General features: G+C 46.4%; 1 protein-coding gene across 1 annotated transcript in view; it reads left to right on the top strand.

Annotated features, from left to right (window-relative positions):
• LOC135824572 (uncharacterized) overlaps positions 1-15,621 on the top strand; it is a 51,683-nt gene that overhangs the window by 19,957 nt on the left and 16,105 nt on the right. Inside the window, exons 8-14 of the mRNA XM_065337304.1 lie at positions 1,063-1,336; positions 5,702-5,738; positions 6,535-6,556; positions 8,355-8,634; positions 9,505-9,550; positions 11,923-11,959; positions 12,323-12,593. Coding sequence (XP_065193376.1) covers positions 1,063-1,336; positions 5,702-5,738; positions 6,535-6,556; positions 8,355-8,634; positions 9,505-9,550; positions 11,923-11,959; positions 12,323-12,593 — 967 coding nt within the window. The remainder of the gene's footprint in view (positions 1-1,062; positions 1,337-5,701; positions 5,739-6,534; positions 6,557-8,354; positions 8,635-9,504; positions 9,551-11,922; positions 11,960-12,322; positions 12,594-15,621) is intronic.

Genomic DNA, 15,621 nt, shown 5'->3' with positions numbered 1-15,621 from the left:
CATAGTTGTAGATATCGTGAAAACAACAGTACGAGTACATCCTGCATTGTGTGACCCGTGCAATTACTCCTTGCCACAGTTGGGGCCAGAAAAGTCCAAGAACAGGGAAATAGAAATTCAGCCAGGTTTTATAAATTTGGGACAGGTATGCCATGGCAAAATGTATTGAGAAGCAGATCCAAAACCCAGATTTTTGAGATTTAAAGTGTTTTTTTATTATTCTCAATTCGACCCAAATCGGACTTTCAAAAGCCAGCAGGACTGTTTTCGATGAATGGACTGTAGCTCTTAACCGGACATTGGTCTGGCAGTTGCCAGACTAGTCGCTACGGCCGTGGATAGTATGTACGTGTTGATGATCACAGTACTGTCGGGCGCTGAAAAACGGCCAGGCTAGAATTTCACCAATTAGAACGGTCTAGGCTGGATTTTTGCAGATAAGAACGGAATCTGTAATGTACACTATAACGCACACTCAGTGTATAACTCTGCATGAATGTACATGTTAGACTGTACCATTGAATAAGAACGAAACTGCTGTGATCGCTTAAAATAAGAATGGGCTAGGCTAGAACCCTGCCCCCCCCCCCCCAGTTCTTCGGCGCCCGACAGTGCTGTACCGGGTATGGTTGCTGTACCGGGTATGGTTGCTGTACATGTTCTTACTGTGTCTTTACACTCTTTACACTCCACCATCGTGTTACTTTACACTCCACCATCGTGTTACTTTACACTCCACCATCGTGTTACTTTACACTCCACCATCGTGTTACTTTACACTCCACCATCGTGTTACTTTACACTCCACCATCGTGTTACTTTACACTCCACCATCGTGTTACTTTACACTCCACCATCGTGTTACTTTACACTCCACCATCGTGTTACTTTACACTCCACCATCGTGTTACTTTACACTCCACCATCGTGTTACTTTACACTCCACCATCGTGTTACTTTACACTCCACCATCGTGTTACTTTACACTCCACCATCGTTTTACTTTACACTCCACCATCGTGTTACTTTACGCTCTTTGCACTCCACTGTGTATTGCTGCAGGTTGCCAGAAAGCACATGCGAGAGCTGCGTGAGTTTATCAATGCTGCCGACTTGCTCAACCTTGTCAGCTCACAGCATCTCTTGGAAGAGCGCACGATACGTGAACTGGAAACGAAGCAGGGAGACGACTTAAACCGTGACTTACTACTTCAGCTGCAGGAAGGTGGCAATGAAACGTTCGTGCCGTTCTTCCAGCATCTGTGGAGCGAGAGCAAGGATGTTGACGTTGTGCAGCGGATGCATCGGCAGATACTGCACTTGCTGCATACCTCCGGTGAGTATTTAGATAGTCTATCTTCACATTGCTGGTTTTCCTTCCTCTCATCCCGGCACATGTACAGGCACACGCACACACGCACACACGCACGCACGCACACACACACACACACACACACACACACACACACACACACACACACACACACACACACACACACACACACATACACGCACATGTACACACGGATGCATACATACTCACGCATGCACGCATACATGCACACACTCGAATACTCACACGGGGGGGGGGGGTGTACACACCTGTACACCCCCCCCCCCCACACACACATACATACACACACACACACACACACACACACACACACACACACATACACACACACACACACACTCACACACACACACACACACACACACACACACACACACACACACACACACACTCACTCACACACATGCACACACACACACACACACACACACACACACACACACACACACACACACACACACACACACACACACACACACACACACATACACACACACACACACATACACACACACACACACACACACACACACACTTGTACTTGTACTTGTACTTGTACTTGTACTTGTTGCTCACTGCCAAAACTGGTCACGTGGGTCTCCCCGGGAGAGGGGAGAGAGACTCAAAAGGAATCTTGGAAAGATGACTCAATTGGCTATTGAACCGCCCAACGGCCGACACCCCCTGAAATCCCCAAAACTCTGGGTGGACTTGAAAATGATCCCACTTATGGGCTCACCACACCTCAGTAAGTGGGTGAGGACAAGGTGCAGAAAAAGGATTGACGGCATCAGGGTATCCGTCCTGGGATCCAACTGCAGTTACCCCTGCCCCCAGTGAAGGTAATACGTGCTACTAGTGTGGGTGACTAAATCAGAGTGGATCTGATATTAGCTTCACTAGCACCATTGATTACACAAGAGTTAATCTAGCCAGAAGCAGTCCATGGTTAACAGGTATGTATACTTCAAATAGAAAGTATATGAACCCTGGAACCAACAAAGGTGGCAGGTACAACATTACACCTTCAAGTAGCCGAGACCGTTGGCAACAGACCCAACACAATCAGGCGTAAGTGTACCCACCAACCGAACTAGCTGGCACACACACACACACACACACACACACACACACATACACACTCACTCTTGTACTTGTACTTGCTGCTCACTGCCAAACTGGTCACGTGGGTCTCCCCGGGAGAGGGGAGAGAGACTCAAAAGGAATCTTGGAAAGATGACTCAATTGGCTATTGAACCGCCCAACGGCCGACACCCCCTGGAATCCCCAAAACTCTGGGTGGACTTGAAAATGATCCCACTTATGGGCTCACCACACCTCAGTAAGTGGGTGAGGACAAGGTGCAGAAAAAGGATTGACGGCATCAGGGTATCCGTCCCGGGATCCAACTGCAGTTACCCCTGCCCCCAGTGAAGGTAATACTTGCTACTAGTGTGGGTGGCTAAATCAGAGTGGATCTGATACAAGCTTCACTAGCACCATGATTACACAAGAGTTAATCTAGCCAGAAGCAGTCCATGGTTAACAGGTATGTATACTTCAAATAGAAAGTATATGAACCCTGAAACCAACAAAGGTGGTAGGTACAACATTAGACCTTCAAGCAGCCGAGCCCGTTGGCAACACTCACACGCATGCACACTACTGCAGCTGCAACTACAATAAAACTTCCCGTATCTGGGTAGCTTGTGTCCGATCCCTGCCTGTAACTTGTAATTTCCCGTAGCTCACAACATGCATGAACTTGCATTTACTGGATGCAAGTAAACGTTTTGTATATCAATCAGTAGTTTTTGTGGCATTTTGCGTTGAGAAGCCAATTTCTTGTAATTCTAGATGGGTCGCAGGCAGGCATAGTGGGCTAGTCTAAGACCATGATTGAGAGGCAGAGGGTACCAGGTTCAAGTCCTGCTTGGAAGCGGAAGGATTTTTTCCAGCCGTGTTGCGACCCACAGTTAATTGGGAACTCGTGGCCTGGCACGAGGGAAGCATGAATGCAGCGAATGAGATTTTCGGTCTTTGACCACTTTGTGTGGGTCTGATCTACTCACCTCCCAATGCTTAGTAGCTGCATCTGCGCCTTGATCCATGAGGATGGTGGCGTCCCAGCGGATGCGGAAAATTGGGTCTCCAGGCGAGTCTCACGCGAACCGTAAATCTTTCTTTTCTTTTAGATGGGTCAGAAAGGTGCCCGGTAGACGGACATGCCCAGATTAAGGACGTCCTTGATTAGGGGAGCTTTGCTGTACTACTTTTAGACTAGTAATGAGAGGTTTGCAAGTTTATTTGATAACAAACTAGGTGAAGCAAATACCAATTCAGATTACTCAGATTTAACGAAAGCGGAGGAAGCAATGGTGACACTTCTTGTCCAGTGAATTATTATTATTACTGGTACAGTCAGACCTCGCTTAACCGCACACATCTGTTTTCCACAAAAATATCCGGATAGGCGAGGTCACCGGATAACTGAACACACATACTGTATATGCATGTGGCATATCAAAAGCAGTGACATCATACATACATGTAGACGGGTCCTATGCAGTACAACTATCGTGCCCAGTATGTAAAACAAGCGAGAAGAATGACAAGTGCATGCAACTGAGTGTTGTCCACATGTACCCAGCAGGTCGAGGACCTCATTTGCCTGTACAACTCCCTGATTCTAGCTTCTGCAAGGCACATGCAACCGGATACGACGAAGCTTTTTGTACACATTTCAACCAGTTTGTACACAAAATCATGCGGATCGCAAGGTCCGGTTATGTTGTATGCATAACATATGCTGCACATCGGTAACCAGCGATTTTCTTCCGGATGGCAAGGGATCCGGATAAACGAGGACCGGATAAGCGAGGTCTGACTGTAGACTCCCTCTAATTCGAATACGGTATAATTCGAACATTCCGTGTAATTCGAACTTTTTCGTCGTACCGATCTCCTGCAAGTCACTTCAAGTCGAATTCGAATGCATAATTCGAAGTACGAAAAGTGCGCCGGTTGGATAATTCGAACCCAGTCTTCGTACAGAAGAGCTGTTTACAGTACATTGGCCATGTCCTTTGAACGCTTATTTCGAAGTGAGATTGAGTTGCTATCCTTGTAATTCGAAGTTCATTCTTTTCTCCTTCTCTAGCCAAGAGTAGCTCAAAAATCGATCAATGGTCTGCTGCAGGATCGACTATAGCGTTCAAGAATCCCACCTTCTCTCGAAATTTGATTCAAGCCCGTGCGAGGCAAATTGCAAAGGTTTGATTGAAGACGACTTCTTCCAGGTGGCTGACTCTCTTCGCGGATTTCGATGGCCTTTCTTGCCGCGCCAGCTCGTGCGCGGAGATGTTGGCGCACAACAACACCATTGTCGTAAATATTGTCGATGCCTATGCTTCACTTCCGTTCTTCAGAACGACGTGCTGCTGTCCGACGGCCTTTCATGGCGCGGATTAGGCAGCGCAGTACTTTTCCGTTACAATTGTTTCAGGGAAGCTGCAGTGACTGTTACTTCTTCACTAGAAGATGGAGATATTGTCAAAATGATTTTGTGGCGATCCAGTGTTTTGATGATCCGTTGTACATGACCACCTATGTTTCGTTGATGCAAATAAAAATGTGCAAAAAATATTCAGCATGCGATTTCAAGCATTTTGACATACATATCAGTGCATGGGGCTGCATTTGGATAATTAGAAGTTCTGGATAATTCGAAGTTAGGGCCTGGCAATTTGAGGTTCGAATTAAAGGGAGTCTACCTGTATTATTATACGCTTGTCCGCGTTGACATCACCAAGCAAGCTTGGCTAGTCTTCGCATAAGCCAAATGAACAAAAGAACAGTAAAATCAGAAAACAAGAGGATCAAGTCAATTTAGGAACAAAAATCCACACACACAAACAAAATCCAAAAAGTACTTGAACCCAATCCACCTAAATGTTCAGACGAGAGGAAAACCTGAGAATGCAACCAAAGAGAACGAGTGATTTAACCGCTACATGCCCAATGTAATTATAATGGCAACAAGGGCATTAAAGTGCTGCACCAAAAATACAGACAGTACCTCCTTTGGAGACTTATAACTTCTCTTTCGAGCATGCAAAGGCGCTCCGGTTTATTTTTGCAGAGGAATGGTGGGTCTTTCCTGGTTCGTTTGAGACCAAAATGGTGCAAAATCATAAGGTTAATGTTCCCATATGTGTGGTCATTGAATATTCTGTTTGTGTGTGGGTGTGTTTTCTGTGTGCTTGTTATCTGTACATGAGTTTGTGTGCGTGTGTGTGTGTGTGTGTGTGTGTGTGTGTGTTTGTGCTTGTGCTTATTACAACTCAGGCAACAAAAAGCCACCGGACTCTCAGGGCACATCCGTGTAAGTTTCCATGGAGTATTTCTTTCCGTTCTTCCTTCACCATGAGTTACACTTTCCAACGGCCGTAGGAGAGTTGGAAAGCATGTGTCTTTGTGCGTAGCCATGGCAATCATGGTGGTTCAGTGCGAGTCTGCGCAAAGCGGACACGGCCCAACGTGTTCGTCACTTTGCAGTGCCCTACTTTCCTGATAGGATCAGAGCTTCGCCATTGCCAGCCACTGGCTATGAAACTCTGTTGTTGTTTGCTGTGTTGTACGAGCGGAGCGCAAAGACTTGTTATGATCTTGGTGAGCTTTAATGCCATCACCCAGTCCTGGCAGATACCTCGGTATGAGTGAATATCAAATTTGTTGTGTATACTCATTGGCTAGATACAGTACTGGCAACTGAAATCCGACCCCCTTGGTGGCGCGGTGCGCTGCCAAGGGGGTCGGATTTCAGTTGCCAGTACTGTAGTTGAATACCTGTATGTCCGCTGACCTGTCCTTTGATGTCCATCTTTCTGCCTGTGTGTCCGTCCATCCGTCCGTCCATCTGTCCGTCCATCCATCTGTACGTCCATCCGTCTATACATCCGTCTGTCTGTACATTGTTACGCCCATCTTTACATCCGTCCGTCCGTCTGTCTGGCCGTCTGTCTATCTGTCTGTTTGTCCATCTGTACATCCGTCTGTCTGTATGTCCGTCTGTCTATCTGTCTCTGTGTCCGTCCATCTGCCCGTTCGCCTACCCGTCCTTCCGTCTGTCTGTATGCATTCTGGCTGCCCATCAATCCATCTGCTGGTGCGATCTGTAGATCAACGTTTGAGTTGTGGAAGGTAAGTTATGATGATATTATGATGATAATTATATGTATGGTCAGTTGTGACCATGAACATTACATCATTACACGTATGAATTATACCATGAGTACGAGGGGTATGCCGCCGGATATTTTCACGAGTGTGTTAGCACAAGTGAAAATATAAGTGACACGGTATACCCAGAGTACTAATGGTATAATCTATTTAGCCCATAGTACTGTATCAAATAAAGCGTGACCAACAGTAGAATTTGTAAAAAGCTCCCTTATTTACTCTTGGCGTGACCCGTGTGAACCGAGCGGGGTATATTTTTGAACTGAGTGAACCAAGCGGGCTATATTTTTGAACTGAGTGAACCAAGCGGGCTATATTTTTGAACTGAGTTAACCAAGCGGGCTATATTTTTGAACTGAGTGAACCAAGCGGGGTATATTTTTGAACTGAGTGAACCAAGCGGGCTATATTTTTGAACTGAGTGAACCAAGCGGGCTATATTTTTGAACTGAGTGAACCAAGCGGGCTATATTTTTGAACTGAGTGAACCAAGCGGGGTATATTTTTGAACTGAGTGAACCAAGCGGGGTATATTTTTGAACTGAGTGAACCAAGCGGGCTATATTTTTGAACTGAGTGAACCAAGCGGGGTATATTTTTGAACTGAGTGAACCAAGCGGGGTATATTTTTGAACTGAGTGAACCAAGCGGGCTATATTTTTGAACTGAGTGAACCAAGCGGGGATATTTTTTTACCCCAGCGGGGTGTATCGCTGTATATATCCCGCTCAAATCGGATGCTGATTGGCTGGAACCATGGTTCCCTTCCGTGACATCGGATAAATCACTTGTATTTTCATGCGGGTGGTGAATGTGGATGATTGACATAATATTATTGTCTTCTCCCCTGCCTTACCTCTAATACTTCTCTTTCTCTTAGTGTCTCTGGCCCGGTGCCTCTTTGCCTCCCCTTCTCTACGTTTCCTCATATATTTGTCCTGTATCTGGCTGTCTCTCACCTGAGAAACAAAACCTTACAAAAATAATGAAAATATGGACACCCATCTCCAGAATCGATGGCTGCAACGCCACAGCAAGCCCCATGGCAAATAGTGCTGAGATAAATTGACCAAATGAGGCTAGTAATGAGTTTTCAGTGCTCAGATACTGGTCGCTACTATCTAGCCGAAAGGATAGAAGACAAGTCAGAAGCATGTGAAAGAAAAGAAAAACCGCGTGTGTTCATAACCATCCGGCATCGAACTCTCAACGTCTCTCTGTAACTCTCTCTGCATCTTTCTGCCTGTAGATATCTCAGTGTTTATGGTTCATATCACATTGTTGTCCTACATTATACAGCTGAAAACCTTTTAGCTACCAAATGTTCCGGAGAGTAGGCCACCCTGGCGTGTAAGCAATACAGCCATCTACCTTGTTATTTCATGGCTCATTTGCCCACCGTAGTATAAGACTTTTCCGGGGTGAGTTATGAGTATTTGAAGTGTGACTTATACTCTGGAAAACCCTGTAATACTCTGGAAAACCCGGTAATACTCTGGAAAACCCGGTAATACTCTGGAAAACCCGGTAATACTCTGGAAAATCCGGTAATACTCTGGAAAACCCGGTAATACTCTGGAAAACCAGGTAATACTATGGAAAACCCGGAAATACTCTGGAAAACCCGTTAATACTCTGGAAAACCCGGTAATACTCTGGAAAACATGGTAATACTACGGAAAACATGGTAATAATCTGGAAAACCCGGTAATACTTTATCACATCAGAGGAACTCTGCACTGTTTGTTACTGTTAACAGGTCGTCAGAAAAGAAGAAGAAGATCTCAATAAGCTAATGGCATCCCAGTGGAAGCGCCTACTGCAAAAAATGCGCTTTGACCTTGAAATCTCCATCGAGGAACGCAACGAGATTGAGTCTCAACACACCGACTTTCTTAGGTTCAAAGCGCTGCTCAGAGTCTATGAGCGCAAAGGAGAGGAAAGCTTCGCGGTGTTCTTGGATGCCCTAAATGAACTGGACTTGATGTCCAAGGCAAACAAACTCCGTCAGCTGGCGAACGTCGAATTCAGCCTTCCCGGTGAGTGTACGGCTTGTGCCTTGCTGCTAGGCAGATTTTCCTGGTGAAGTGTATCAGGCCTGCCAACCTTTGCAAACCTGACATCGGGACAATCACATACCTAGCTATGAAAATGTGTACAAGTGTACCTGTGAGGCATGTGAAAAATACACGTTTGGGTGCCTATTACCACCCTCGATACTGGGACGGTCGCGGCCAAAAACGGGATTGTTGGCAGGCATGGTGTATGCTTCCCAGCTCCTTTTTTGCAATACGTTTGAGAATATGGTTGGATTGGTGGCAGGTGACCATGTTTGTGTCTGGGTGCTGTTGATCCATACGCACACCTTTCGCACTGTGTGGTGGGCATTGACAGTAGCTGTTATGACTTGTTAATTGTGGCGCGCGGGCATAGGCCGTGATGAACGGATGGCCGTGTGATATGCTCCATTTGGATACCCATTTCTCAGCTAACAGCGGGCAGTCAATGAAGCTTTTGCTGCTCTGGTTCCTCAATGTATATATTCCATTGCAGGCATGTACATTCAAGTGGTCTAGTAATGTGGCATTGCCCTCCCCCTCCCCCCCCCCCCCCCACACACGCACATACTTCCTGTATGAGCTTCTGCAATACCTTGTGGGAGTAGCACTTCCGAGCAGCGCCCCACAATCCCAGCTGAAACTGCTGGCTTCACTGGTTTTGCTTCAAATCGGCTGGCACTCTTCTAAGCATGACATTGAACCGAGGAATATGGAGGCATTATGTATGTGTATGTGTGTGTGTGTGTGTGTGTGTGTGTATGTGTGTATGCATGCATGTGTCTGTGTATGTGTGTGTGTGCGTGCATGCGCGCATGCGTGTGTTCGTGCTTGTGTGTGGCCACGTGATAGACGGCTACCTGGAGAAATTGGACACTAGAATGAAGCGCAAAAGAAAGTAAGTCTTCTCTGAGTTAGCCTAGTTAGTCACGTGGCCTACCTGTACACGTGAACTATGTACAGGTAGGTCACATGACTAGCTAGTCACGTGACCTACCTGTACACGTGAACCATGTACAGGCAGGTCACGTGACTAGCTAGTCACATAACCTACCTGTACACGTGAACTATGTACAGGTATGTCACATGACTAGCTAGTCATGTGACCTACCTGTACAGGGGCGTGCATAGGGCGGTTCCCGGGATGCCCGGGAACCAGTAAAAAAAATTCGATATGGGTACGGAGAATTTTTTGATCCAGGCCCAGGCCCAGCTAGGGTCCAGCGGATTCTGCCGGCAGAAAAATTGGCAGAATTCGGTACTTTTTCTGGTAAGTTTCATGCATGTTTGGTATGTGGATAAAGAAATGGAGCAGAATCCGAGGAATTGCCCGCCATAAGGTTTGTATGGTTCTGCCAATTTCACTGCTTTTCGAGCAGAATCTGCCACCTTTTCGAGCATAATCCGCCGGTCCCTAGGCCCAGCGCTCGCAGTGCATGCCTGGAGTCCGCCTGATCTAGCCCAGGTGTAAAGGTGGTGCTGGGACTGGGACACAGCGTAGACTGGGCCATGGGTCTACTGACTGAACTGGGCTCAACAAAGTCGCTACTTTACATCGCCGGATTCCTCGATCTCCGAGTCAAATTTTCCTTTGCAGTTTGTTTTGACAAAGTTGGTCGTGTTTTCGACGATGCTTTCGCTTTGTGGAAAAGAAAAATGAAGTGTCAACATCCAGAGGGCCAGCGCTCCATTCAGGTCAAGCGATAGATGAGAATGCAGACGCACCTGACTTGCAAGCGAAGTCTGCATGCAACGAGCAGCGCTGAGGAAGAAATCGTCGGCGAAGCTGTAGAGCTGCTGGATCATCCAAAACTTACTTCAGTGACATGGGAGCGTGTTGGAAGGGATATGTGTTGGAAGGGATATTCTGAAAGTCTACGTCCACAGTGGAATCCAGTCCCCCGAAATTTGCCGGACACGGAAAAGATTTCCGTCATCGACAATCATTGTGCGCCACCGAAGGCGAAGGATTTCATTTCCAGGGCGTGTCCAGACGGATGGCAAACAGCACCGCTTTCAACTATCCTTGTTGGAGGAGTTACCCTGTGTAGTCTTTTGACCAGCGTGCAATGGTGGCTTCTGCTTGCCCTGTGTGATGTTTGCTCCAGATGATTCGAAACTTACTAAGCCCGCTTTCAAGACTGCATGCAATTGTCGTGCTGAACAAAACATCCATAAAACGGGGAAAGTTCAGTCTTTTAAAATCAAAAATGCATAGCAATGACATCTTCCAGCAGCTTGTGGATGTTAATTTCACCCAGTCTGAAGAGAATATGCAGAAACTCCGTAGGATACGAAAAACAGCACTTCAATTGTGTGGAATGTTGGTTCATCAGTTGGCATGGGAACCACTCCTGGAGACGAGCGGCGTACGCCCCTGCTGTACATGTGAACTATGTACAGGTAGGTCACGTCACTAGCTAGTCACATTACCTACCTGTACATGTGAACTATGTACAGGTAGGTCACATGACTAGCTGGTCACGTGACCTATCTGTACATGTGAACTATGTACAGGTAGGTCACATGACTAGCTGGTCACGTGACCTATCTGTACATGTGAACTATGTACAGGTAGGTCATGTGACTAGCTAGTCACGTGACCTACCTGTACACGTGAACTATGTACAGGGATGCCAAGTCTGTTGAAGCAGTTGAAGCAAAACGAGCAGGCAGGCATAGTGGGATGGTCTGAGACCATGCTTGAGAAACGGAGGGCGCCAGGTTCAAGTCCTGCTTGGAAGCGGAATGATGTTTTCCAGCTGTGCTGCGACCCACAGTTATTTGGGAGCTCGTGGCTTGGCAGGAGGGAAACAGGGATGCAGTGAATGGGATTTTCGGTCTTAGACCACTTTGCTGGTGGGCTGACCTACTCACATCCCACCGCTTTAGGAGCTGCATCTGCGCCTTTGATCTTTGCAGTGTGGTGGCGCTCCTACGGATGCAGAAAACTCAGTCTGACCGAGTCTCAAGCAAACCATGGAATTTTATTATTTTAAATAATGTGAACTAATGTAGGCTTAGGGGTTATTTATTGGGAATTGATTTTGTGCATAAGGCTACGGTCATTCACTTAGAGGGCGCATGTGATGGCACCTGACACCAGTTTTCCCTGAAACTTGTCAGCATAGAAACATGGTGAGTCAGCCAATTCAGCAAGCTACACATCGGTTTCCTTTGTGATATAAGCAGTGTGTGTGTGTGTGTGTGTGTGTGTGTTTGTGTATATGTGTGTGTACCTGTGATCTGTTTGTCTGTATGTACTACCAGGGCCCGTCAAGATCCGGGGAAAGAGATGTATCGGAAGGTAAGTCCAAGAGTGCACATATATGCAGGTAAATCTTTTCAAAGATTTTTTTCCTTAGCCACGGCGTACTCAATTTCAACATGAATAGTAGAAGTGTTCTATGATGTGGGAAAACTATTGGAATCTTCTTCGAAGAAGTGGCAACTTCAGCACCCTGTGTAGTTTCACAGGAAATTGTTGAATGGTGGTGGTGTGTGTATGTGTGTGTGTGTGGGGGGGGGGCATGAATATTCCTCCAGAAACGGGTGCTGATATTTCTGAAAAATTATTCATGGCGAATATTTGGCTCGTGGCACATCACTACTGCTATGCTTGAGCATCATTGACCTCCTATCGATTTGCAATGCGAATACCTTTGCCCAGATCATCTACCCGAACCTGCACGACTTGAGTCAATGCATGCTGGTACGAGATTTCCTCACCGACCTCAGAACCAAAGACGTGGTCAGCTTCAGTCAGAAAACCGACATTGAAGAGAGAGGAAAGGACCCAGTCGATCAGGCTGGCTACCTGCTGGACTTGATGCAGCACAAGTCGGAAACGCAGCAGAAGGACTTCCTGTATATTCTGTACAAACAACCTGGAAAGGTCAAGGACATTGCTAAGGACCTGCTACAGCAGCATTTCGAAGGAGGTACGTACATGTACATAGCCTTGCTACCTTTGAATTTTATGGATGTGTCTTTCTGTCGACTTGAATCTGGCTGTGTGTCTGTCTGTCTGTTTCATTCATTCTTGCTGCTCTCTTCCTTTCTCTGCCTTTCTCTTTCTTCGTTGATGTTGGAAAGATAGTGTGCCATGCCTTGCTCCCCCCCCCCCATACCCATGTGATTTCAACACTACCAGTCGAGAATACACTATAGTCCATTCAGCGTAAAATAAAGAACACGTGCGGCGCATCCGATAGTATGTAGGAGACTGATCCGGGTAAGCGAACAAAACCAGAACATGCAATGGTGATAAGATGTCTTATCCACAGATATACAGAACTCCCTCACTAGTGGGACCATTGTTATTAGGCTAGGGCCTATTTTGGACTTCCCACTCTAAATAAAGAATACAAACAACAAACAACAAAATGTCATTGCATCATTCTTCGAATGGGAGTTGGATGTACGCCTTGCTTCTTGACGGTGATAGTCCTCCTGCGAAAAGCTCAATGTTCCACTGACTTTGCCGTGAGCCGTAAAAAATTGGTGTCGATGTCTGTACCGATCAAGCATTAGTGGACATGGCTAAATTTCTGCCTCCTTTTATCCCTGTGTGGATCTCATTTGACCACTATGACTGTTTGGTTCTGAAACCTCTGTTGGTTGGCTATTGAGCACAGTCAAAACTAAACTGAAAAGCAGGGTACAAGAGCGAGGGGGTCACAGCTTCTTACGACAAAGCAGTGCAGCCAAGCAACCTCTGTCTGTGCACCAATCCAAGTTACCTCACTTTTTTAGCCCCTCGTTTTGCGCCTCGGTTCCGTGTTTCTTCTGGTCAAGTTTTATCTTTGCTAAATATCCCGGGTCTCTTGGCTAAGCTGTCACAGTGAGTGAATGAGTTCCACCTAGGGACAAAAGGAGATACTGTGGCTCGACAATATCAGTTGTCTGATAAATTGACTAAGGACATGAAAGTAACAGGTACAACGAACCCGGAGCATGGCAATTTACTACTCATGTGTGGAAAGAAAGAGCAAAATAGATTCGAAAATTCAAGAGCGTAATTTTTGACATCGTTGCCAACTTTTTCTTGTAAAAGCTCCAAGGTTTGTTTTCAATGGATGCGCCTCCTGTACCACTGTTTCTGGTGTCAGGTATTTCTTCAAAATCTGTGCGATCAGCGCTACAGCGCACTAATGGCCATCACATGCCTTACGGACTTACATTGTCATTCGACTACTGTTCATGTACTTGTAGTGCATCCTTGCACCAGCACAAAGCCTGTGCAATGTCATTGTTCTGGAATAACTGTTATTCCCAGCTTGTGGTGAATCTTGCATGACCTTTCATTGTACTCAGGTTTCATTCCTTTTATTCTAGTGCATGCTGCTGGCGCCTGATGTATTGACTATTGTTACCGCAGGCCAGTCTCAACCTTTGCATTGTCTGAGATTCAAGTAGCGTATCGTTTGATGCATGTGCTGTCTCCATGCTATCTAGTCGTAATATATTCACTCGTCTTTGCATTTGTGCACAGTCCTGTGGATACTCGCAGGCTGCGATTGCGCTCTCGCTTTGGTCATTCTAGAATGTATACTTCCATGCCTTTGAAGTTTTTTAGTTGTCAGTTTTGAACTGTAGGAAGCAGTTTACAGTTTTTGTTCTTGCAGTTTTATCTCAGAGGAGAAAGTTCTTGGTCTCATACTGTTACGAGTTGCTGTTGTATCTGGTTGAACGCATGCCGGGGCAACAGAGGGCAGCATGAGTAACCAGTCATCTTGTCAGCTCGGAGTGTAGGACAAACTAGCATTTTTGCCAGAACTTCAGTCGTGTTTCAGAAACTTTTTAACCACTTGTAACGCCTTGTATGTACCGGTACCCACTTTAAAACATAGGTCGCCAAAAATCAAATTCTCACGTGCGGCGTATACTCCGAATGTCAATTTTGTTTTTAAATACAGTCAACTTCGCTAATAACGACTGCGGATATAACGACAATTCGCGAATAACGACAGAATGTCCATGCCCAGAGCAAAGTCCCATCTAACTGTAATACATATAATGAGACTTCGGGTATAACGCCACTTCGCGAATAAGGACACATTTTTGATGCCCCGCCGAATGTCGTTATAAACGAAGTTGACTGTATCGGGCCCAAATTATATTTAACTGTGTGTCGAACGGCTGGAAAACATGGATGCAGTGAATTGGATTTTCGGTCTTTGACCACTTGCTAGTGAGCTGATCTACTCACCTCCCACCGCATTAGTAGGAGCTGCATCTGTGCCTTGATCCTTGAAGGGTGGTGGTGTTTCTATGGATGCGGAAAACTCGGCCTCTAGCCGAGTCTGATGTGAACCGTGAAAATTGGGCCCAAAAGGGCTTAAACCCCGGTGCAGCTAACACGAAGTAGTGGTTGCGACTTCGGCGATAATTTGTAAGAAAGGGTTTGCTCCCCACACCGGAGCTCGCGCTATTCCGCCGCCTTTACTCGACACTTGACTGACTCACGACTGCCACCCAAAGCACACAAGAAGTCCATCGAACCTTCGACTCGGCAAACCTGCAAGAAAGCACCACTCCCTGCTCAATACACAGTGTTTCGAGGAATTCACCTCTCATCAGTTGAGCTTGAGTAGGCTGAGGAAGATTGTGCCTGAAGAGCACCACTTATATAGTGCTCTCCAGGCACAAACATCACCAGGGATACAAACTTACAGAGACGCTCCGTTTCCAGCGCGACAAACACCTCGTGAACACCAGATGGCAGCTTGAGTCAGTGTGTGAGTCAGTCAAGTGTCAAGTAAAGTCGGCGGAATAGCGCGAGCTCCGGTGTGGGGAGCAAACCCTTTCTTACAAATCATCGCCGAAGTCGCAACCACTACTTCGTACTGTTGTGCCCAGCGCGGGCTTGCGACTAGTTGGTTTGGAGGTGACAGCGTTGCGAATGACCGAGGGTCCTCGACGTCTGTCTCACCGTCCAGGAGCGACACTGACTCACGCTGCTATCTG

The sequence above is a fragment of the Sycon ciliatum genome, chromosome 9 (genome assembly GCF_964019385.1).
Source record: "Sycon ciliatum chromosome 9, ocSycCili1.1, whole genome shotgun sequence".
NCBI lineage: Eukaryota > Metazoa > Porifera > Calcarea > Leucosolenida > Sycettidae > Sycon > Sycon ciliatum.
This window is presented reverse-complemented; position numbering and strand designations above follow the sequence as displayed.